Genomic DNA, 24,749 nt, shown 5'->3' with positions numbered 1-24,749 from the left:
CAGTTGAGTGATGGGGTGGAAACCAGATTGTAGATTGCCAAAGAGCAAGTTAGATGAGAGGTAGGAGGAAAGTTCAGCGTGGACATGCTGCTCCAGGATTTTGGAAGCGAATGGAAGCAGCGATATTGGGCAATCACTGGACTTAGCTGTTGGGTTGAGGGTTGGCTTTTTAAGGATAGGCGTGATTGTGCCATGTTTGAAAGCAGAACGGAAGGTGCCAGAAGTTAGTGATAAGTTGAAGGGGTGGGTTAGGGATGGGATAAGTGTGGTGGTGAGGTTGGGGAGGAGGTGGGATGGGATGGGGTCAAGCGCACAGGTGGTGAGGTGCAATTTGGAGAGGAGACAATTAAGCCCCCCTTCAGTGATCTTGTAGAGGGAGGTTATGGGGTTTAGGCATTGGTCTGGTATACAAAGGGGTTGTGGTGGTTGAACAAAGAAGACTTGCCTTGTTTGGTCAATCTTATTTTTAAAGTGTGTGGCAAAGTCCTCAGCAGAGATGAGGGAGGTTTGAGGGGGCAGTGGGGGGCGGAGGAGGGAGTTAAAGGTTTTGAATAACTGTTTGGGGTTGTAGGATAGTGAAGATACGAGGGTTGTGAAATAGGCCTCTTAAGCAGAGGTGAGGGCAGATTTAAAAGCGAGTGTTGCCTGTTTGAATACAGTGAAGTCGTCTTGCGAATGTGTTTTATTCCAATGCTGCTCTGCAACCCTGGACTTTTTAGTGATGTTACTGTGAACACCTGTGGAGAGATCTTAAAATTGCTGCTGGGAGAAGGCACCTGTCGCGGCTCGGATGTTGGGTGACCCAGGACCTGGGGCTCCTTCCCTGTCCCTAACTCTAGGGGGAACGCTAGCTCAATTTGTTCCCCTGGTTAATTTTGAAGGTGAAGATGTTACGTACCTTGCCTTATCTCCTGCATCTACCGGCTGTCTGTACCCTTCCCCCACCCAGGGAAGAAGGGAGTATTTCAGCACCATAATACACCAACCAGATGAACAGGGGCAACGGAAAATACCATTCATACAAATATTCACTCACATGTAACAGAGGAATGCACCGAGAAGTGGAGCATGGGGAAAAAACAAAGTAGGAGAAGGAAAGGGAATTATCACACTTACAAACCCAAGCAACAGTCACAGATAAACCCACCAAATGCCTTCTCATACAACCACCAAACTACTATCCTCCCAGCCATGCAGCATAAGCTAGCTCTGACTTTGTGTTTCAGTCAGGACCCAGATTATATAGGAGATAGGAGTGGCTAACCGTGCTCAGCTGAGAGCCCTAGCTTTCAGAGTTCTCAACATGATCGATTAACCCCTGTTCTGCCAAAAGAAATTTACACTGTTTAACAAGAAGGTGAAATGCTTCTTTTCGGCACAGTAGTAGGAGCAATCAGACTCTGCGGTCTTCTGACTCCTCTCTGGCACGGTAACCCTGTGACAACATCCCTCAACTATGAGGGTATGTGCACACGTTCAGGGTTTTTCATGTTTTTTTTCGCTATAAAAACGCTATAAAAACTCATTAAAATGCATGCATTATGCAACCTATCATTTAAAATGCATCGCGGTAAAAAAAGCAGCATGTTCATTAATTTTGCGGGGGTTTTTTTGCGTTTTTCCCGCAATTCTATGCATTGGGAAAAAACGCATCAAAAACGCAGTAAAATCGCGGTAAAAACGCGGTAAAATCGTGGAAAAAACACATGCGGATTTCTGGCAGAAATGTCCGTTTTTTGTCAGGAAAATTTCTGCCAGAAATCCTGACGTGTGCACATAGCCTGAGAGACAGTTTCCAAAAGAAGAGTGGTCCAAAATTCCAGTTTAGAGGTGAAAGTAACTTGTTGATGGTTATAGTAAGTGATTGATTGCATGTGATTATTTCAAAAGGTGTGAAACCAAATATTAAGTTGATGAATTTTGTCCTGCCAATTTGTCGAATTTTTTCTCAGCTCCTTTTGAGTTGTTCCAATACAAAAAATAAATAAATAAACATGTGTAATTGCAATATTTTTCTGGGAGGTGCAAACACTTTCGGCAATTTTTTTAAGGCTACTTTCACACTAGCGTTTGTAGCAGCTGCGGAGGACTGCGGACTTCCTCCATGAAGTCCCGCCCTCGGCCGCACCTCCGCCGCTAGCTCCGCATATTTCTGCATGCGGCCGGCATGCGGCCTGTGTACCTATCTTTAACACTAGGTACGCAGGTCGTGCCGCTGTATGCGGATGCTTCCGCATGCATCGTTTTGACGATGCGGAAAAAAAAAGAAATTGCTACAAGCTGCGTCCTATGCTGGTTGCCTCATCGTCAAAACGACGCATGCGGAAGCATCCGCATACTGCGGCACGACCTGCGTACCTAATGTTAAAGATAGGTACACAGGCCGCATGCCGGCCGCATGCAGAAATAGGTGGAGCTGGCGGCCGAGGGCGGGGCTTCACGGAGGAAGTCCGCAGCCCTCCGCAGCTGCTGCAAATGCTAATGTGAAACCGGCCCAACCTGCAGCCTCGGTCCTCAGAGAATGAGTTTCAGAGGGTGGGAATAATCGTGTCCCTTATGTGAGTGGGCCCTCAAACCTCGGCATTTTCTTTTTGCCCACAAACCCCACAACGGGCTTCAGTTGATACCTTCTCTGATGCATTAGGTTTAATATATGATGAACCAGACAGGAATAGGGGTGCCGCACCGTTGAGGACTACTGCACCGAGTACCGCCAATGGCCCACTGCAATTCCCTGGAATGACGCAGCTCTCAGGAGCTAGACTTGCTACTGCTAGATCTTACGAGACTCTAAAGGATGCTCTGGTTCTTCATTATTCCCTTTGTTCTTTGGTGGACAATCCATGAGAGTTGTGGTGAACAGCATGGTGCTCATTATACTCTCCCGGACCATGTCCTGTTACCGACAGTGAAGCCATTGGAGGTTGGAGTTGCCAGTTTTTGTGTTGTGGAGAAAAAGATTTAGCCAAGATCTTGAACTTTATCTATGCTGTAAACTTGCAGGACATTTTTTAAAAGACTGTAGAACTCACTGTCAAGTTGAAAAGCCACCTAGGAAACACCAAAGCCTGAGTGACTGTCGAGGGGGTCACCCAGACTTCCAGGTACCTTTTTTCTGCAAAGATAAAGTACAGTTTAATACGGTTGTGTCCTTCAAGAACCAGGTGTTGCCAGCATTGGCTTTCATTGACTGGTTCTAAAATTAGGATTAGGGAAAGTTAGTCTGGAAAAAAAAATACAATTTTTGTTATTGACAAACACCTCTACTTCAGTGCTTTGTTAACCAATAACGATGGAATTCACGCTTCAAGTGGGAGCACTTCACTCTGAATCCATTTCCTATTTAGTCTTAGATAATTTACCTGCTGGAGTGGTACTGGGACTTCCATGGCTGCATTTTCACAATCCTGTTATTGATTGCTGTCAGAAAGACTTTTCTGTTCAAGAAATGTCATTCATAGGGTTCATTTTATCTGCTGATGTGTCCTGGGAAGGTGCAGGCCTTATTAGATTGAGTACAACCAGGTCATTCAAAGCATTACAATGTTTTGTAGGATTCACCAACTAATATAGGAAATTCATTAGGGATTTTTTCTCAGATTGCTAAATCTCTTATTGACCTCACATTTACGGGGGGTGGATCTCAAGGTTTGGCTACTGACTGCTATTAGCGATTTTGAAAAATGGAAAGAGTTTTATGTCTGTTCGTGTTCTAATCCAACCCGATCTCAAGAAACATTCATTGTGGAGGTGGAGGCTTTGGAGGTTGGGGTAGACGCTGTTATATCTTAGCGTTCCAAAACTCTGACCAATTTGCGGCAATGTGCTTTTTTCTATAAAAAGAAGTCGGCTGAAAGAAATCATGATGTTAGAAGTTGAGAGTCACTGGCTTTTAAACTGTCATTGACCATCAGAAGTTAACGCATATTGAATTAGTTACATTACTAACTCCTAGACAGGCCAGATGGTCTTTATTTTTTTCTAGATTCATTTTCTCTATCATATTGAGGCCAGAGTCCAAGAATGGGAAGTCTGCCACACTATCATGCAGTCTTGGTTCTGTTTCTTCTCCAGTTGTGGTTTTTGTGGTATCTTCGGAGTGGGAAACTGAGATCAATAAAGTCCCGTCGTTGGCTCTTTCCATCACTTCTGAGTGCAAATTATTTCTGCCTGTGTACCTAGGATTGTGTCTGTTGCAGAAGTTTTATGATTTCGTCTTGAGTTGTGATCCTGGGATGCGGGAAGCTATTACTAGGCTTTTGGGTGCCTATCTATGAATAATGATATAAAAGATTTTATATCCGCTTGTGAAGTCTGGGCACTCTCTAAAGTCTGTCATAACTGGTCGGCCAAGCAATTGGCTTAATTGCCAATTCCATAAAGACCATGGACTCATTGGTCCTTGGATTTCATGAAAGATTTGCCTTCGGTTGTAAAACTGTTATTTGGCTGGTGGTTGACCAATTCAGCCAGCAGTCTCATTTTGTTCCTTTGTCAGGGTTATCTAATGCAGAAACTCACCCTTTCATTTATGACGTACCCTACTGATTTATGACCTTAACTTCCCCCACTCAAGACTTGTCCATGAAACGTGACTCAGCGTCACAGAGAGTGCACAGAAAGGACAGCATGAGCTCACAGCTGATTCTTTCTGTGAGGTAACAAATTTCCCTTCCTGATTTATCACAGGAGTATTTCTGCTGCATCAGTCCTCATCACAAATAAAGTCAGTGACATATGATTTTAGTGGCAGCTGCAGCCAGAGCTCTTACATTATTGACTTGATTTATGATGAGCTCAGGGAACTGGGGACACAATAGAAACACTCTCTTTTGTGATAAAACAGGGAAGGAAGTGTTTACCTCACAGAAAGCAGGAGCTACAAGCCACTGTTATATCATCTGCATAATTACTTATTCTTCCTCACCCATCAAAGAGTTGTGTTATGTGCCAATTAAAGAACTGGAGCAGCTCTGCATGGTCAGACACAGCCATTACACAGTACATAGCAGGGGCATTTTTATAAAATTATCTAAGCACAGGAACATTATTTTAATACACCCAATTGTTTTTATTCTAAAATCTATTGATAAAAATGTACTTTGTTAGCCGGACAACTCTTTTAAAATGTTTTGCCACCACACACAAGGCTATCTGGTATAGCATAAAGTGTAGAAGTGAGCATGCAGCGTACGAAATAACTGGAAACTGTAAATGTTCTGCTCAGGACTAACCTTGCCCACCCATCAGAGTTTTTGGGGTGTATAAACTCTGCAACTGCATCTTGAACCCTGAATCTGATCCTATACCTGTTTACTGTTGGGGTAATAATAATTTTATTCATATAGCGCCAACATATTCCGTAAGGCCGCAAAAGCTTTTGTTTTACCCAAAGTTAAAAATATGAGATTACATACTCAGCGTTTTTGTCCTTCCCATATGTCCAGAACCCCTAATTCTGATCCTCTTCCTGTACCCTGGAATCAGACTGTGTAATCTGTACCCCGTAGCTTATGGTTTTACCTGAAGTTCCAAACATGAGCCTGTTGAGACCCTGCTACTAAACAAAATCCCTAGATATCCCTTTTAACCATGACCCATTTTAAATATATATATATATATATATATATATATATATATATATATATATATATATATATACACACAGAGGATGCAGAAAGTATTCAGACCCCTTTAAATTTTTCACTCTTTGTTTCATTGCTGCCATTTGTTAAATTCAAAAAAGTTCATTTTTTCCCATTAATGTGCACTCTGCACCCCATCTTGACTGAAAAAAACAGAAATGTAGAAAGTTTTGCAAATTTAATAAAAAAGAAAAACTGAAATATCACATGGTCATAAGTATTCAGACCCTTTGCTCAGCCACTCATATTTATATCACATGCTGTCCATTTCCTTGTGATCCTCCTTGAGATGGTTCTACTTCTTCATTGGAGTCCGGCTGTGTTAAATTAAACTGATAGGACTTGATTGGGAAATGCGCACACCTGTCTATATAAGACCTCACAGCTCACAGTGCATGTCAGACCAAATGAGGATCATGAGGTCAAAGGAACTGGCCAAGGAGCTCAGAGACAGAATTGTGGCAAGGCACAGACCTGGCCAAAGTTACAACAGAATTTCTGCAGTACTCAAGGTCCCTAAGAGCACAGTGGCCTCCATAATCCTTAAATGGAAGGAATTTGGGACCACCAGAAGTCTTCCTAGACCTGGCCGTCCAGCCAAACTGAGCAATCGTGGGAGAAGAGCCTTGGTGAGAGAGGTAAAGAAGAACCCCAAGATCACTGTGGCTGAGCTCCAGAGATGCAGTAGGGAGATAGGAGAAAGTTCCACAAAGTCCAACTATCAATGCAGTCCTCCACCAGTTGGGCCTTTATGGCAGAGTGGCTCAATGGAAGCCTCTCCTCAGTGCAAGACATAAGAAAGCCTGCATAGAGTTTGCTAAAAAACACATGAAGGACTCCCAGACTATGAGAAATAGGATTCTCTGGTCTGATTAGACGAAGGTAGACCTTTTTGGTGATAATTCTAAGCAGTATGTGTGGAGAAAACCAGGCACTGCTCATCACCTTCCCAATACAATCCCAACAGTGAAGCATGGTGGTGGCAGGATCATACTATGGGGATGTTTTTCAGCTGCAGGGACAGGACGACTGGTTGTCATTGAAGTAAACATGAATGTGGCCAAGTACAGAGATATCCTGGATGAAAACCCCTTCCAGAGAGCTCTGGACCTCAGACTTGGCCGAAGGTTCACCTTCCAACAAGACAATGACCTTAAGAACACAGCTAAAATAACAAAGGAGTGGCTTCAGAACAACTCTGTGACCATTCTTGACTGGCCCAGCCAGAGCCCTGACCTAAACCCAATTGAGCATTTCTGGAGAGACCTGAAAATGGCTGTCCACCAATGTTCACCATCCAACCTGATGTAACTGGAGAGGATCTGCAAGGAAGAATGACAGAGAATCCCCAAATACAGGTGTGAAAAACGTGTTGCATCATTCCCAAGAAGACTCATGGCTGTACTAGCTCAAAAGGTGCTTCTACTCAATACTGAGCAAAGGGTCTGAATACTTATGACTATGTGATATTTCAGTTTTTCTTTTTTAATAAATTTGCAAAAATTTCTACATTTCTGTTTTTTTTTCAGTCAAGATGGGGTGCAGAGTGTACAGTAATGATAAAAATAATGAACTTGTTTGAATTTACCAAATGGCTGCAATGAAACAGAGAGTGAAAAATTTAAAGGGGTATGAATAGTTTCCGTACCCACTGTATATTGCTGTTCTGCCTATAGTGGCGGCTCGTGAAATCCTCTGGGTTTGCTGAAAAAAAACATCTTGGGGTATAAGTCTAAATGATGTGCCCATATCTTATACCTCATATCTGAAATATGGACCCTGTAGATCAGAAACTAAGTTAAGCCTGAAGGAGACAGAAAGTGATCTTACTTGGAATAGTGCTCTCAAGATATTCAAACCACTGACGTAGAGTTGAGTCTCCCATCATGTAGATGTCTTTTCCTTTCAAGCACGTGAGAGCATCTGTGGGCTGAGGAAAACGATGGTTCAAGCAAGATAGCGATGTCCATCTATCAGCATAATAAAACCCAGAGGGCTGCGGAGAGTCTTGACCACGTTGGCATACAGGGAGGTTGGAGGTGAGTCCTACAAGACAATTGTTTGGTATGATGGATGGACGGTTGCATCCTCTACACAGAGTACTCCAAATGAATGTCTATCTATATTGGGATGTGTGAAAGCTTTCTACAGTGGCATGTAAAAGTTTGTCTACCCGATGTCAAATTTACATTTATTGTGAGCAATTAAGCAAGTTAAAGATGAAATCATCTCTAAAAGACAGATTTCTACTACATTTTAGGCAAAATATATATATATATATATGTTTTTTTTATCTTATACATTTTAAAAATAACAAAAAGGAAAACAGGCTGATGCAAAAGTTTGGGCACCCCGCATGTTTAGTACCTTGTAGCACCGTCTTTTGAAAGTATCACAGTTTGTAAACGCGTTTTGAAGCCAGACAAGAGTTTTTCATTTCTTCTTTGAGGGATTTTCATCCATTCTTCCTTGGAAAGTTCTTCCAGTTCTGTGAGATTCCTGGGTCGTCTTGCTTCCTCTGCTATTTTGAGGTCTAGCCACGAATATTCAATGATGTTCAGATCAGGGGACTGTGAGGGCCATTGTAAAACCTTCAGCTTGCGCCTTTTGTGGTCATCTTTTGTGGAATTTGACATGTGTTTAGGGTCATTATCCATTTGTAGGAGCCATCCTCTTTAGCTTTTTTTTTACAGATAGTGTTATGTTTGCTTCATGAATTGTTACAATTTTATTGAATCTGTTCTTCCCTCTACCCGTGAAATGTGCTATTGGCTGCAGCGCAACCCCAAAGCATGAATGATCCACCCCCATGCTTAATGGTTGTTGATAAGTTCTTTTCCTGAAATTCTGTGCCCTTTTTTCTCCACACATACCTTTGATCATTGTGGCCAAAGAGTTCTATTTTAACGCCATCGGTCCACAGGATTTGTTTTCAAATTACTTGTTCAGATGTTCTTTTGCATATTTCTGATGCTGAACTTTATGGTGAGGATGCTGGAGAGGTTTTCCTCTGATGACTCTTCCATGAACACCATATTTGTGCAGGTGTCTCTGAACAGTAGAACAATGTGCCACAACTCCAGTGTCTAATAAATCTTTCTGAAGGTCTTTTTCAGTCAAGCAGTGTGTAACGGGGTCTACCGTGCTGGAGTACCTCTTTCAGTACCACCTCGTGTTTCAGGAGGTCCACTCTGTTTTGGCTGGAGTCTGAATGAAGGACGCTGGCTGGAATTCCTTGATTACATGGGTGCATATAAAAGATCACTGCTTCTCCACGTATTTCCAGTGTGACAACACTTTACTCACAGGACACAGAATATATCACACAGATACAGAGGGCAGGCCAATTGAAAAGCGGCAGGCCAGACATACATTACAATAGCCGCAGGTGGCTGGAGCCTGCCGATATTTACTGTGGGAATTTCAAAGGTGGGGAGGTCAGAAGGAGAATATCTTGTCCCCTCTGCCCAGGGGCGCAGCCTGTGGACTGATGCATTTCACATGGAACCTATTATACATACATATGACTGCACAACATATTCTGGGTGCTGGGGGGTTCCGTATCGCGACTCCCCTTTTCAGCGACGCGATCGGCATACACAGTCTGATCCTTAACGGATTGGTTTTGGGGATGACCGAAGTTTGTGGGGTTGGTACCAGTTCCGTTTGTCGACTTAGTCCATCGGCATTACCGTTTTGTTTTCCGGGTCTGTAGTGGATGGTGAAATCCAGAGGTTGTAGGGCTAAACTCCACCGCAGTAATCTTGGGTTTTTCTCCGGAGACCAGATTAAGCCAGACTAGGGGATTATGATCCGTTAGGAGGGAAAACTGTCGTCCATGCAAATATGGTTGCAACTTTTTGAGTTCCCATACTACAGCCAGGCACTCCTTCTCGATGGCCGCATAGCTTACTTCACGGGGCAGTAGTTTCCGACTCAGGTAAGCTACCGGGTGTTCTTGGCCGTCCGGCCCGACTTGGCTCAGTACTGCCCCCAATCCAAACATAGTATTACGCCGCCGCTGCCACCCGCTTCTCCCTGCTATACTTACCTGTCCTCGGCGTCCCGGCGTGGCTCTGCTGCTGCGGCTTCTCTTCTCCAGCGCTCGCTCCCGGCGTCAGCTGATCGTCGGGTGCGCGCGCGCGCCGGCTTCCATTCTGCGCGTGCGCACCTCTAGCCCCTTTCTACCGCTGACCGCCCTGTCCTCTCTATGTTCTTGGAGGACCCTCTCCACCCGGAAGTAGCTCAAGCGCTACTATATCTTCCTGTCTGCTCCTTGCCTCTGTGCCTGGTGATCACTTGTGCTTTGCAAGTGCTCCTGGTCGCACATAACCTCTGTGCATCTTTTGGTGCTCTGACCCTGTGCCTTGTTATTTGTCTTTCCTCAGTTCCTGCGTCTGTCCTTGGCGTCAGTGTCTGAAGTTCCGTCTCGTCTCCGTTCCTGTGTTTCCAGCTCTCCTTGTGTCTCATGGTATTGTATTCCTTCTAGTTCCGTCTCCCTGCGGTCCTCCCGTGTCCTTTCGCCTACCCCCGGGCCCAGTCTCTCCTCTCCAGTCCTTTTCCCTCGTTTTCCATTTCTCTCTTCTTCCTTGGTCCTCCAGCTTCCGTGGCGATAGTCCCTCACGCTCCTGCCCCTAACACTCCCTGTATTGGGGGTGGTCTACCAGGTCAGCTCGGCTGTGAGGGGTTCGTCGTCACGGTCTTAGAGGGTCCACCTATTTTCCAGAGATTCCTTACAGTATCACCAGGCCATGGACCCCGCTGGTGTCTCAGCCACCCAGAAGGAATTACTCTTTTTGCGTGAAAATCAGACCAGGATCATGTCTTTCCTTAAGAGCATGGAGTCTCGCTTAGCGGCCTTGCAGTCGTCTGATCCGGGTAACGCCGCTCAGCTGGCCGCTCTTCTGCAGGAGCTTGGTCAACAATGGGATACTCAGTCCCATATTTTGAATTTTATGGCCTCAGTGGATGATCGGCTTCACTCTCTCCAAAATATCGCCTCTGCTCCTGTCCAGGCCTCCGCTCCCCAACCGTCTCCCCATTTAGCCAGGCCTCCGCGGTATGGAGGGGAACCTAAACTATGCCGCGGATTTCTTAATCAGTGTCAACTGCACTTTGAATTGTCTCCTTTACTCTATCCCACCGACCGAGCTAAAATAGCTTTTATTGTTTCTCATTTGGAGGGTGAGGCGCTGGCATGGGTAAATCCCCTCTGGGAACGAGTCGATCCGTTAGTCACTCAACTCGCACCGTTCCTTGATACCTTTCGTAAAGTCTTTGACGAACCTGGTCGCCTGGTCTCTACTACTGAGTTTCTTTTCAACCTTCTTCAGGGTAATCTTTCTGTAGCCCAGTACGCTGTCCTCAGACCTAGGTTGGAACAACGAGGCTTTAGTTGGTGCATTCTGGCATGGTTTGTCCTCTCGGATTAAGGATGAGTAGGCAGGACGAGATACTCCCACCTCTCTGGACAATCTAATCTCTTTGGCTATACGCATTGATTTGCGCTTTCGGGAGCGCTCTCGCGAGCTTGTCAGAGAGAAAAGACCTCTCCGTCTGTCAACACCTTCTCGAGGGTCATCTCTTCCTTTAGTCACTTCGGCTGCTTCCACTTCCTCTCCTGAACCCATGCAGGTAGATCGCCTCAAGTCTGCCGAGCAACGCCGCAAGGAGAGACTCACACAGGGTCTTTGTTTTTATTGCGGTAGTGCCTCTCATCTCCTACGTTCCTGTCCTCTGAAGCCGGGAAACGCCTCCGCCTAGGGCAGGTAAGAGAGGTCCCCCTAGGCAGCTTTGATTCCTCTCCCCCCCTGATTCTGTCTGTTATTTTACATCTGGGTTCTCGTCATTTTTCTCTTGACGCCTATATTGATTCTGGTGCAGCTGGTAACTTTGTTCAACTTGAGGTAGTAAATAGACTTGGGATACCTGTAAGACCTCTGGAGACTCCTAGACATTTAGCTTCTGTTGATGGTCAGCTTTTGTGGGAGACCGTCAACTTGGTCACGGGGGAGGTTGAACTTCAGATTGGAGCCCTACACAGTGAGAAATTGATTTTTTGGGTTTTACCATCTCTGTCTCATTCTTTTCTTTTAGGGCTTCCCTGGCTAAGAACTCATGAGCCCACTCTGGATTGGCGTTCAGGGGATATTTTACATTGGGGACAGTCTTGTCAGAATAGATGCCTACTCTCCGTCACGCCAACTGGCTCCTCTCGAGTCTCTCCGGAATCTGTGAATATTCCTTCTGCCTATCACTCTTTTTTGGATGTGTTTAACAAGAAGGAGGCGGAGATTCTACCACCGCATCGCTCTTATGACTGTCCAATTGATCTGGTTCCTGGTTCTACTCCACCTAGAGGTCGCATCTATCCTCTATCGCCTGCTGAGACTCAAGCAATGTCAGATTACGTCCAAGAAAATCTGGCCAGAGGCTTCATTCGGAAGTCTTCTTCACCTGCTGGAGCTGGTTTTTTCTTTGTAAAGAAGAAAGTTGGGTCCCTTCGGCCATGCATTCACTACCGGGGCCTCAATGCCATCACGATTAAGAACAAGTACCCACTTCCTCTTATTCCTGAACTTTTTGATCGTCTGCGAGGAGCACGAATCTTCACCAAGTTAGACCTTTGAGGGGCCTATAATTTGGTCCGTATCCGTTCTGGTGATGAGTGGAAGACTGCGTTTAACACCAGGGATGGTCATTACGAATACCTAGTCATGCCCTTCGGGTTATGCAACACACCTGCCGTCTTCCAGGAACTGGTGAATGACGTTTTTCAGGATCTTCTTTACACCTGTGTGGTAGTGTACTTGGACGATATTCTCGTGTTTTCTCCTGATCTGCCTTCCCATAGGAGAGATGTTCGGCAGGTGCTTCAGCATTTGAGAGAGAACCGGCTTTACACAAAATTGGAGAAGTGTGTCTTTGAACAATCATCTCTACCTTTTTTGGGTTTCATTATGTCCGATGCAGGTCTGTGCATGGATCCAGGAAAGGTTTCTGCTGTTCTCAACTGGCCACGTCTGCTTGGTGTTAAAGCAATTCAGCGATTTCTTGGATTCGCCAACTACTATCGGCAGTTTATCCCTCACTTTTCTTCACTGTTGGCTCCCATCTCCTCCATGATTCGTAAGGGAGCCAATCCTCACCAATGGACTTCTGAGGCCGAGGAGGCCTTTCATTCTCTCAAACAAGCCTTTGCATCCGCGCCAATACTTCAACGTCCTGTAGCCAGTAAACCTTTCGTCCTTGAGGTTGATGCCTCGGCTGTCGGTGCTGGAGCTGTGCTCTCCCAAAGGTCACCTTCTGGTCGTCTTCTGCCCTGTGGTTTTTTTTCCAAGACCTTCTCTTCTTCTGAGAGGAATTATTCCATTGGAGATAAAGAACTATTGGCTATCAGATTGGCACTGGAGGAATGGCGTTATCTGTTAGAGGGAGCCTTACATCGTTTTGTGATCTACACGGATCACAAGAATTTGGCTTACATCCGTTCTGCACATAGACTGAATCCACGACAGGCCAGGTGGGCCTTGTTCTTCCTCAGGTTCGATTTTGAACTTCGTTTCCTGCCAGGAAGTAAAAACTCCAAAGCTGACGCCTTGTCTAGGTCATTTCAGTCGGTGGATATTGAGGAGGGGCCTGCACACATCATTGATCCTGCCAGAGTCATCTCGGTTGCTCCGGTCTCTTTCTCATCTTTGCCTCCGGGTAAAACCTTTGTCGCGGTGGAGCACAGAAGACGTGTCTTACTTTGGGGCCATGCTTCCAAACTGGCCGGACATGTCGGTTTCAAGAAGACCCTTCATTTGATCTCCCGCTATTTTTGGTGGTCTTCTCTGTCTAAAGATGTCCAAAGTTTCATCGCCTCTTGTCCTTCCTGTGCCAGGAATAAGGTTTCCAGGCGATTACCCTCTGGTCTTCTTCATCCTCTACTGGTGCCTTCTTCTCTGTGGCAACATTTGTCTATGGATTTCATTACTGACTTGCCTCGTTCCTCTGGCTGCTCCGTTATTTTTGTGGTCATGGACCGTTTTTCTAAAATGGCCCATTTTATCGCTCTTCCGGGTTTACCTTCTGCACCTGAATTGGCGAAGATTTTTGTTCATCATGTTTTTCATGTTCATGGACTTCCTCAACATATTGTTTCTGATTGTGGAGCCCAGTTCATCGTTCGATTCTGGAGATCCCTCTGTAAGTCTATGAACATCTCGCTTGATTTCTCTTCAGCTTACCACCCTCAAACCAACGACCAAGTGGAACGCACTAATCAGACGTTAGTAACTTATCTTCGTCATTTCACTAATGCCCATCAAAACGACTGGTTTGATTTGCTACCGTGGGCCGAATTTTCCTACAACAACCATCCCAGCGAAGCGTCCAGCAAGTCTCCATTTTTTGTCGTCTATGGTCAACATCCTGGTCTTCCTCTACCGGTTCCTCCTGTCTCTTCTGTACCTGCGGCAGATCTTTTGTCTAGAGAGTTCTCCAAGGTCTGGCAGGAGACCAAGTTTTCTCTCGAGTCGGCCCAACTTAGTATGAAGAGACATGCCAATAAAAGGCGTCTTGATTCTCCTATTTTCCATCCCGGGGATAAGGTCTGGGTATCTTCTAAGTTTATTCGTCTTAAAGTTCCTTCTCATAAGCTGGGGCCCCATTATATCGGTCCGTTCGAGGTTTTGACTCGCATTAATGATGTTGCTTATAAGCTTAAGTTACCAGCCTCTCTTCCTATTTCTAATTCTTTTCATGTTTCTCTCCTTAAGCCGGCTATGTTTAATCACTTTCATGCCTCTTCCCTTTGTTCTCCTTCGCCTGTTTCGGCTGATGATGTCTTTGAGGTTAGGGACATTCTTGCTATGAAAAAATTCAGGGGTAAGACATTGTTCTTGGTGGATTGGAAGGGTTTTGGTCCTGAGGAGAGGTCCTGGGAGCCTCGGGAGAACATTCTGGCTCCCCAAATTTTGTCTAGATTTCTTTCTAACCTTAGAAAGAGGGGGAATAAAGACAGGGGTACTGTTACGCCGCCGCCACCCGCTTCTCCCTGCTATACTTACCTGTCCTCGGCGTCCCAGCACGGCTTTGCTGCTGCGGCATCTCTCCTCCAGAGCTCGCTCCCGGCGTCAGCTGATCATCGGGTGCGCGCGCACGCCGGCTTCCGTTCTGCGCGTGCGCACCTCTAGCCCCTTTCTACCGCTGACCGCCCTGTCCTCTCTATGTTCTTGGAGGACCCTCTCCACCCAGAAGTAGCTCAAGCGCTACTATATCTTCCTGTCTGCTCCTTGCCTCTGTGCCTGGTGATCACTTGTTCTTTGCAAGTGCTCCTGGTCGCATGTAACCTCTGTGCATCTTTTGGTGCTCTGACCCTGTGCCTTGTTATTTGTCTTTCCTCAGTTCCTGCGTCCGTCCTTGGCGTCAGTGTCTGAAGTTTTGTCTCGTCTCCGTTCCTGTGTTTCCAGCTCTCCTTGTGTCTCATGGTATCGTATTCCTTCTAGTTCCGTCTCCCTGCAGTCCTCCCGTGTCCTTTCGCCTACCCCCGGGCCCAGTCTCTCCTCTCCAGTCCTTTTCCCTCATTTTCCATTTCTCTCTTATTCCTTGGTCCTCCAGCTTCCGTGGCGATAGTCCCTCACGCTCCTGCCCCTAACACTCCCTGTATTGGGGGTGGTCTACCAGGTCAGCTCGGCCGTGAGGGGTTCGTCGTCGCGGTCTTAGAGGGTCCACCTATTTTCCAGAGATTCCTTACACATAGAAGCATCCGTGTGAACAGGGAAACGTTTAGTTGGATTTGGTGCGGCCAATACAGGGGTATTGGTTAGGGGTCCTTTAGCTGGCGGAAGGCTTCCTCACACTTTGGGGTCCAGGTTACCTGGCGGGGTTGGTTCTTACGGCTCAGATCAGTGAGGGGCTTGGCTACGCTGCTGTAATTGGGAACGAATACCCTGTAATACCCCGCTGTCCCTAGAAATGCCATGACCTGGGTTTTAGTGCATGGGGTGGGTCATTTAGCTATGGCCTCAATCTTGGCTGGTTCTGGTCGCTGTTTCCCACTTCCCACCCAACGCCCTAAATACTGAACCTCTGCTTTTCCCACGTGACACTTGTTTGGGTTCAGGGTGATTCCGGCCTCGTGGATGCTGTCCAATACTGTCTCTAGGTGATTTAGATGCTCTTCCCATGTCGCGCTGTAAATGGCGATGTCATCCAGGTAGGCACAAGCATAGTCCTGGAGACCATCCAGAAGCCGGTCAGCCAGCCTCTGGAAGGTCTCCGGGGCATTCTTCATCCCGAATGGCATAACTCGAAACTGGAATAAGCCGAACAGGGTGACAAATGCCGACTTGAGAATAGCGTCAGGACTAAGGGGAATCTGCCAGTAGCCTTTGCATAGATCGATGGTGGTCAAATGCTTTGCTCCCGCCAGCCGGTCTAACAACTCATCCACACGCGGCATGGGATACGCATCAGTCACCGTTTTCTCATTGAGCTTATGATAGTCTACACAAAAGCATGTAGTCCCATCCTTCTTGGGCACTAACACTACGGGGGATGCCCAGGGACTATCTGACTCTTCAATGACCCCTAAACGCAACATCTCTTGTATCTCTTGTCACATCCCTTCTCGTACAGACTCCGGGACGCGGAAGGGGGGCTGTCGCAGGGGGGTCTGATCCTGGGTCTCAACCTTGTGTTGTGCCAGGCGAGTGTACCCTGGTCTCCCCGAAAACATCTTCTGTCACTGCCTCAACAAAAACCTGCTGTCTCTCCCGGGGACCTAGGTCTTCACCCAAGTGTACCTGGTACCATGTTTTGGACTGAGTCCTTTCCCCTAAGACATCAGGCAAGGGAAGTCCGGCTAAATCCTCTGCTTCAGGTGCACAGATGGCCACTACCTCTTCAGGGTGCTCCCGGTAGGGCTTCAGCATATTCACGTGGAACATGCGGATAACCCTGGGGTCATCACAATCGGCGACATTATAGGTGGTGTCGGCTATTTTCCCCACTACCTGGTAGGGCCCCTGCCATGCAGCTTGGAACTTGTTCTGCCTAGTGGGCTCTAACACCAGAACCTTCTGTCCTATTTCCAAGGTAGGTGCGTTCTCTGGCCCTCCGATCGTACCATACGCGCTGGTGCCGCTGGGCCACCTGCATGTTCCCACGTACAGCCTGGGTCAGCTCCTGTAGGCGGTCCCGGAATTCCAGCACATAGGGTACAATAGGTACCCCTTCTATGATGCCCTCCCCTTCCCAGTGTTCTAGCACTAAGTCTAGGGGTCCCCTTACCGGCCTCCCATATACCAGTTCGAACGGGGAGAACCCCATGGATTCTTGGGGCACCTCTCGATAGGCAAACAGGAGGTGTGGCAAGAATTTCTCCCATTCCCTGTAGGTCCTGGTAAAAGTCCCAATGAGTTGTTTTAACGTCCTGTTAAAGCGTTCACACAACCCATTGGTTTGTGGGTGGTACAGGGCGCTTCTAATGGACTTTACGCCACACAGCTTCCACAGTTGGTTGGTCACCTCTGCTGTAAACTGGGTACCCTGGTCCAAGATAATCTCCCGGGGAAATCCAACCCGTGAGAAAACCTGGAGCAGGGCAGCCGCCACCGTCTCTGCCAGTATGTTAGGTAAACCAACCGCCTCTGGATACCGTGTGGCATAATCTACCACTGTCAATATATACTTTTTCCCTGACGGACTGGGTTTGGCTAACGGCCCTATCAGATCGACCGCTACTCAGCTAAAGGGTTCCTCCACAATGGAGAGGGGGCGTAAATTGGCCTTGCATCGATCTCCCCTCTTGCCAATGCGCTGGCAACTGTCATAGGTCTGGCAGTACTGACGAACATCATAGGTTACCCCCGGCCAAAAGAAGTTTTGGGTCAGACGATGCCTGGTGCGACTGACGCCGAAGTGCCCGGCCAAGACTGTCATGAGAGATTCGCAGTAACTCCTGCCTATACTTCTTGGGTACTACCAGCTGTCATTTTATAGTGGGGCTCGTCCCTGTGTGGTGCTGCTCTGTGATCCGGTAGAGGATTCTCTGCTTCCATACAAACTGTTCCCCTTCCAGTACCCCTCTCCCCTCCTGTGCCTTCCCATGATATCCCTCCAACGAAGGATCCTCAAGTAACTCCCTCTTAAATTCAGCTGGGGTGGCCCAAGAAATGTGTCTGGCTATGGGAATACGTGTAGGGCTGGGATGTCTTACCTGGGCCTCCTCTGAGTGTGATTCCGCCTCTGCAGCTCGAGCTTGTCTCCGTGTGGTCACAGGATATGTCTCAGCCAGAGGGGCAACCGAGAAGGCAGACAACATGGGCCCCAAGTCATTTCCCAGCAAGACGTCTGCAGGCAAATCCTCCATCAAGCCGACCTCAACAAGGCCATCCCCGACTCCCCAGTTCAGGTGAATCCTGGCAGTGGGCAGTCGATGTATGGCTCCCCCTGCTACACGGACTGCCACTGTCCGGTCCGTCTTCTCTTGGTCCCGGACGAGATGAGGCTTCACAAGGGTCAACGTTGCCCCGGAATCTCTTAGTCCCTGCATACATTTCCCATTAACCCACACGACCTGTCGATGCTGTTTTCGATTATCTGCCTGGGCTGCCTGCACGGGGTCTACTTCATGCAGCACTTCCTCCATCTCTTCCATCCCCTGGTTAGTCGTAGCCCCCAATGCCGGGTTAGCTTCGCCTTGGTAGCAGTGTACAGCGGCCCGGCTGAAGGTAGCTGTTCCCGCCTTTGGCCACTGGGTATGCTGAGTCCTGTTGGGACATTGTCTTTGCAGATGGCCCAGCTGATGGGAGGTGTGGCATTGCACCCCAGGGTGACTGTGGTAGGCCGGGTTTTTAGCTGATCCCCCTACAATCTTCTGTGGTTTGGGGCCCTCCAGGTCCATGGGCGGACCCCTAGTGACCATCTTTGGTCCGGACAACTGAGGCCTCCTGGCATCATGATGTTCATCGGCCAGACGAGCGGCCTCCTCAAGAGTCGTTGGCCGCCTGTCCCGAAGCCATTCCTGTGTCTCAGGGGTTAGTCCATTAAAGAATCGTTCTAACAAGAAGAGCTGGAGGACGTCCTCCTTAGTGGTTGCTTGGCTCCCTTGTACCCACTGTAGCAGTGACCACCGTAATTTACAGGCCCATTCAGCATGGGTATTGGTTACGCGTTTTATAAGTCTGCAGAACTTTTGGCGGTATGCCTCTGGTGTCAGCGCATACCGGGCCAAGATCGCTTCTTTGATCCGCTCATAGTCCATACAGTCCTCATCAGGTACTGTGTGATAGGCATCCGAAGCCCGGCCTGTCGGCTTGCTGGCCAGAATCTGAACCCGTTCCTCCGGCTTCACTTGATGAAGGGCACACTGCCGCTCAAAGTCCTGCAGAAAGCCATCAATGTCTTCCTCTGCCTCCCTCAACTGTCGGAAGGCATTATACTGGATCTTTTTGTGGCTTACTGTTGAAGGTACCAGGGTGGAGGCCAGAGCTCCCCCAGCTCGCTGACTCTCCTCTCCCCGCTCTGTCATCTCCATCTTGGCCAGCTCCACTTTGGTCCGCTCTGCCATCTCCATCTTGGCTAGCTCTATCCTGGTCCGCTCGGCCATCTTTTCCTTCAGATCAGTACGCACATCAGCCATCACCTCTTGTATGATCTCTACTGCAGTGTTTGGGCCATAGAACGCCAGTCGGTTCTTTACCTCCCTCTGGAATTCAGTCTCCTCCACGTTCACATTGGGGGGCGCTGCACTGTCGTGTTCCATGATGGCTGCTATCAAATCCGCTTTTGTTTTGTTGCTGGCGATTAACCCTCGGGCTTCCACCAGATCTTTAATGTAGTCCTCTTTAACTTCTGGTAGTTGTTTTCCATTCATTCCTTTCCTCCTGTAGACGGGGTATCATATCCCGCTGTCTGCCACCAGTGTAACGGGGTCTACCGTGCTGGAGTACCTCTTTCAGTACCACCCCGTGTTTCAGGAGGTCCACTCTGCTTTGACTGGAGTCTGAATGAAGGACGCTGGCTGGAATTCCTTGATTACATGGGCGCATATAAAAGATCACTGTTTCTCCACGTATTTCCAGTGTAACAACACTTTACTCACAGGACACAGAATATATCACACAGATACAGAGGGCAGGCCAATTGAAAAGCGGCAGGCCAGACATACATTACAATAGCCGCAGGTGGCCGGAGCCTGCCGATATTTACTGTGGGAATTACAAAGGTGGGGGAGGTCAGAAGGAGAATATCTTGTCCCCCTGCCCATGGAACCTATTATACATACATATGACTGCACAACATATTCTGGGTGCTGGGGGGTTCCGTAACACAGTGGTTCTGACTTGCCTCTATAGCAATCCTATGAGCAGCACTAACTGAAATTTTGCTTGGTCTCCAAGACCTTATCTTGACCTCCACTGTTCCTGGTAACTGCCATTTCTTAATTACATTTCTAAATGAGGAAAGAGCAACTTGAAAATTCTTTGCTATATTCTTAAAGAATTCTCCTGCTTTGTGGAACTCCACTGTTTTCATTTTCAAACTGCAGTAGGCAGCTGCTTAAAAGAACCCATGGCTGATGTTTTTGGCACAAGGTTAGAGGAGGCTGGGTTTTTATAAAGCTGGGAAGTTTGCATCACCTGGCCTTTCCTAATGATGATAGTGAACAAGCCATAACCTAACAGGTTAATTAAGGTCTGTAACTTTGTTCCAAGTTATCTGAACACACAAATCTCAAGGGTGCCACAACTTTTGCAGCAGTTCATTTGTCTATTTGTAATTTTTAAAATGTAAAAAATGACATTTTCTTTCCCTAAAATACAAAGGAAATGTGTCATCTTTAACTTTAGGCTTTTTAGAGATCATTGCATCTTCAACTTGCTTAACTGTTCACAATAACAGTAATTTTGACCAAGGGTGCCCAAACTTTTGCATAGTGAAGAGAGAAGATTCTCCAGCGTAGATTTTTATTAAAACATCAATTTATTGGAGACATACAGTGCTTTGCGAAAGTATTCAGCCCCCTGTTACTTTTCAACCTTTTCCCACATCTCATGCTTCAAAAATGTACATTTTTGGTGAAGAATCAACAAGTGGAGCACAATTGTGAAGTTGAACGAAATTTATTGGTTATTTTACATTTTTGTGGAAATTTTGTGGTTTTTAATGATGTTTAAATAAATGTTTTTTTATTGGCACCTTATACTGCTTTCTCTTGTTGTTGTTATAGCTGAGGTGGGACAGTCTGTCCATAGGACAACAATCATTTAAAGTTTGCAAGAAGCCACCTGGGAGACAGACCAAACATGTGGAAGAAGGTGCTCTGGTCAGATGAAACCAAAATCGAACTTTTTGGCAACAATGCCAAACGATATGTTTGACGTAAAGGCAACACAGCTCATCACCCTGAACACACCATCCCCACTGTCAAACATGGTGGTGGCAGCATCATGGTTTGGGCCTGCTTTTCTTCAGCAGGGTCAGGGAAGATGGATAAAATTGATGGGAAGATGGATGGAGCCAAATACAGGACCATTCTTGAAGAAAACCTGTTGGAATCTGTAAAAGAGCTGAGACTGGGACGGAGATTTGTCTTCCAACAAGACAATGATCCCAAACATAAAGCAAAATCTACAATGGAATGGTTCACAAATAAACGTATCCAGGTGTTAGAATGGCCAAGTCAGAGTCCAGACCTCAATCCAATCGAGAATCTGTGGAAAGAGCTGAAAACTGCTGTTCACAAATGATCTCCATCAAACCTCACTGAGCTCGAGCTGTTTGCCAAGGAAGAATGGGCAAGAATTTCAATTTCTCGATCTACAAAACTGATAGAGACATACCCCAAGCGACTGCAGCTGTAATCGCAGCAAAAGGTGGCGCAACAAAGTATTAAGTTAAAGTGGCCGAATAATATTGCACGCCCCACTTTTCAGTTTATGAATTTCCACAAAAATTTTAAATAAGCAAAAATTTCATTCAACTTCACAATTGTGTTCCACTTGTTGTTGATTCTTCACCAAAAATTAACATTTGGTATCTTTATGTTTGAAGCATGATATGTGGGAAAAGGTTGAAAAGTTCCAGGGAGCCGAATACTTTCGTAAGGCACTGTATTTAAAACCAAAATTAGATTATATGCAACACGGAAATGGGGTCCATGATGGTCCAAACAGACGCGTTTCGACCATTCTGGTCTTATTCATGGTTTAAAGACAGACCCATATCACTGGTATTAAATACAAAAAGGACATACAAAAAACAGATTCATTAATTAAAAATATCAGGGGAGCAATCAAAGACTCTCCAAACAATTAACCATAATGAAACCACATGAGTAAAGATTCTAACATTGACACAGAAACGTTTGCAATAGTGAAACGGTAACTGAGCAAAAACAGCAATAATAAAACCTGTGGGCAAAAAAACAATGGTGGTAAATTAATTAGTAAGAAAACCTACTGGGAATACTGGAATTAATTAGGACTAATGAAAAAATCACAAATAATTCATTCTTGCCGAATACATATCCTTAGACAAATTAGTTAGTCAAGCTGCAATATAAGATCCAGCCGTTTATTTAAACCTAGCGACACTCTTGACTGTAGTCTAAATATCCAGAAGGATCCACGGTTTAACACTTTTCTTCTAAAGTCTCCCCCCCCCTGGTGGTTTAAAGACTTTCTCAATAGCAGTGACTCTGAGGGTATGAGTGTTACCAGCATGTGTTGTTTTACAATGATTAGACACTGCTGAAATATTATGGGTCGCAGAGGTCCTTGCGGCTTCTTAGAGGTGTTTTCTAAGGCCATGTGCACACGTTGCGGATTTCCTGCGGATCCGCAGCGTTTTTTTTTAGCGCGGAAACGCTGCACATCCACAAGTGATTTACAGTACATTGTAAATCAATGGGAAAAAAAAATGCTGTGCTAGTGGTGCGGAAAACTCCGCACCGAGAACGCTGTCAGTTAAAAGAAGGAGCATGTCATTTATTTGTGCGGATCTGCAGCGTTTCTACACCCATTGACTTGCATTGAGTCGGGCACATCCGCAGCAAAACCGCAGATCTAAAAAAGATCTGCGGTTTTGCTGCGGAGTTGGGAGCAAGAAGCGCTGCAGATCGGGAGGGGGAAGAGTGTGTGGGCGGAGTGTGGGCAGAGACTGTGTGTGTGCGGAGAAGATGTGTGTGTCTGTGTGCGGGTGTTTGTGTGTATCTGTGGGGCTGTGTGCGGGGATCGAGGCCCTGCCGGGAACGTGGGGCTGTGCTGCGATCGTGGGGCTGTGCGGCGATCGTGGGGCTGTGCGGCGATCACGGAGCTGTGCGGGGATCGCGGGGCTATGAGGGGATCGCGGGGGCCTGCGGGGATCAAGGGGCTGTGCGGGGATCACAGACTGTTGGGGGTCTGTGTGGGGCTGTCGGGGGTCTGTGCGGGCTGTCGGGGGTCTGTTCAGGCTGTCATGGGTCTGTGTGGGCTGTCGGGGGTCTGTGCGGGCTGTTGGGGGTCTGTGCAGGCTGTCGTGGGTCTGTGTGGGCTGTCGGGGGACTGTGCGGGTTGTCGGGGGTCTGTGCAGGCTGTCGTGGGTCTGTGTGAGCTGTCTGGGTTTTTTGGGGGGTGTTTGCCTGCAGGCATCGTCCGATGGGACTATAAGTCCCATCCGGCTATGCCTGCTACAGTGACAGTGACTGACACATTAGCCAATGATGGGACAGTAGTAGTCCCATCATCCAGCTAATGTGTTGAACGTAAAAAAACAAAAAAAACAAAACACGAACATACAACAGTACATACAATATACAACAGTACATACAACATACAACATATAACAGTATATACAACATACAACATATAACAGTACATACAACATATAACATAGCAGTACGTACAACATATAACATAACAGTACATATAACATATAATATACAACACAACATGTAACATACAACATATAACAGTACATACAACATATAACATATAACAGTACATATAACATATAACAGTACATACAGCATATAACATAAAATAGTACATACAACATATAACAGTACATATAACATATAACAGCACATACAACATATAATATATAACAGTACATACAACATATAACAGTACATACAACATATAACATATAACAGTATATATAACATACAACATATAACAGTATATACAACATATAACATAGCAGTACGTACAACATATAACATAACAGTACATATAACATATGACATACAACACAACATGTAACATACAACATATAACAGTACATATAACATATAACAGTACATACTACATATAACATATAACAGTACATATAACATATAACAGTACATACAGCATATAACATAAAATAGTATGTACAACATATAACAGTACATATAACATATAACAGCACATACAACATATAATATATAACAGTACATACAACATATAACAGTACATATAACATATAACAGTATATATAACATACAACATATAACAGTACATACAACATATAACATATAACAGTAAATACAACATGCAACATATAACATATAACAGTACATACAACAAACAACATATAACAGTACATACAACATATAACATATAACAGTACATACAACATACAACATATAACAGTACATACAACATATAACATAGCAGTACGTACAATATATAACATAACAGTACATATAACATATAGCATACAACACAACATGTAACATAAAACATATAACAGTACATACTACATATAACATATAACAGTACATACAGCATATAACATAAAATAGTACATACAACATATAACAGTACATATAACATATAACAGCACATACAACATATAATATATAACAGTACATACAACATATAACAGTACATACAACATATAACATATAACAGTATATATAACATACAACATATAACAGTACATACAACATATAACATAGCAGTACGTACAACATACAACATATAATATATAACAGTACATACAACATATAACAGTACATACAACATATAACATATAACAGTATATATAACATACAACATATAACAGTACATACAACATATAACATAGCAGTACGTACAACATATAACATAACAGTACATATAACATATAACATACAACACAACATGTAAC

General features: G+C 45.7%; 1 protein-coding gene across 1 annotated transcript in view; it reads right to left on the bottom strand.

The window, feature by feature from the left end:
• Positions 1–24,749, bottom strand: part of LOC143774825 (NXPE family member 3-like) — a 55,530-nt gene that overhangs the window by 3,186 nt on the left and 27,595 nt on the right. The window contains exon 4 of the mRNA XM_077262593.1: positions 7,476–7,691. Coding sequence (XP_077118708.1) covers positions 7,476–7,691 — 216 coding nt within the window. The remainder of the gene's footprint in view (positions 1–7,475; positions 7,692–24,749) is intronic.

Source organism: Ranitomeya variabilis, chromosome 5 (genome assembly GCF_051348905.1).
Source record: "Ranitomeya variabilis isolate aRanVar5 chromosome 5, aRanVar5.hap1, whole genome shotgun sequence".
NCBI lineage: Eukaryota > Metazoa > Chordata > Amphibia > Anura > Dendrobatidae > Ranitomeya > Ranitomeya variabilis.
The sequence above is the reverse complement of the archived record's forward strand: the minus strand, read 5'-3'. Positions and strand labels throughout refer to the sequence as shown.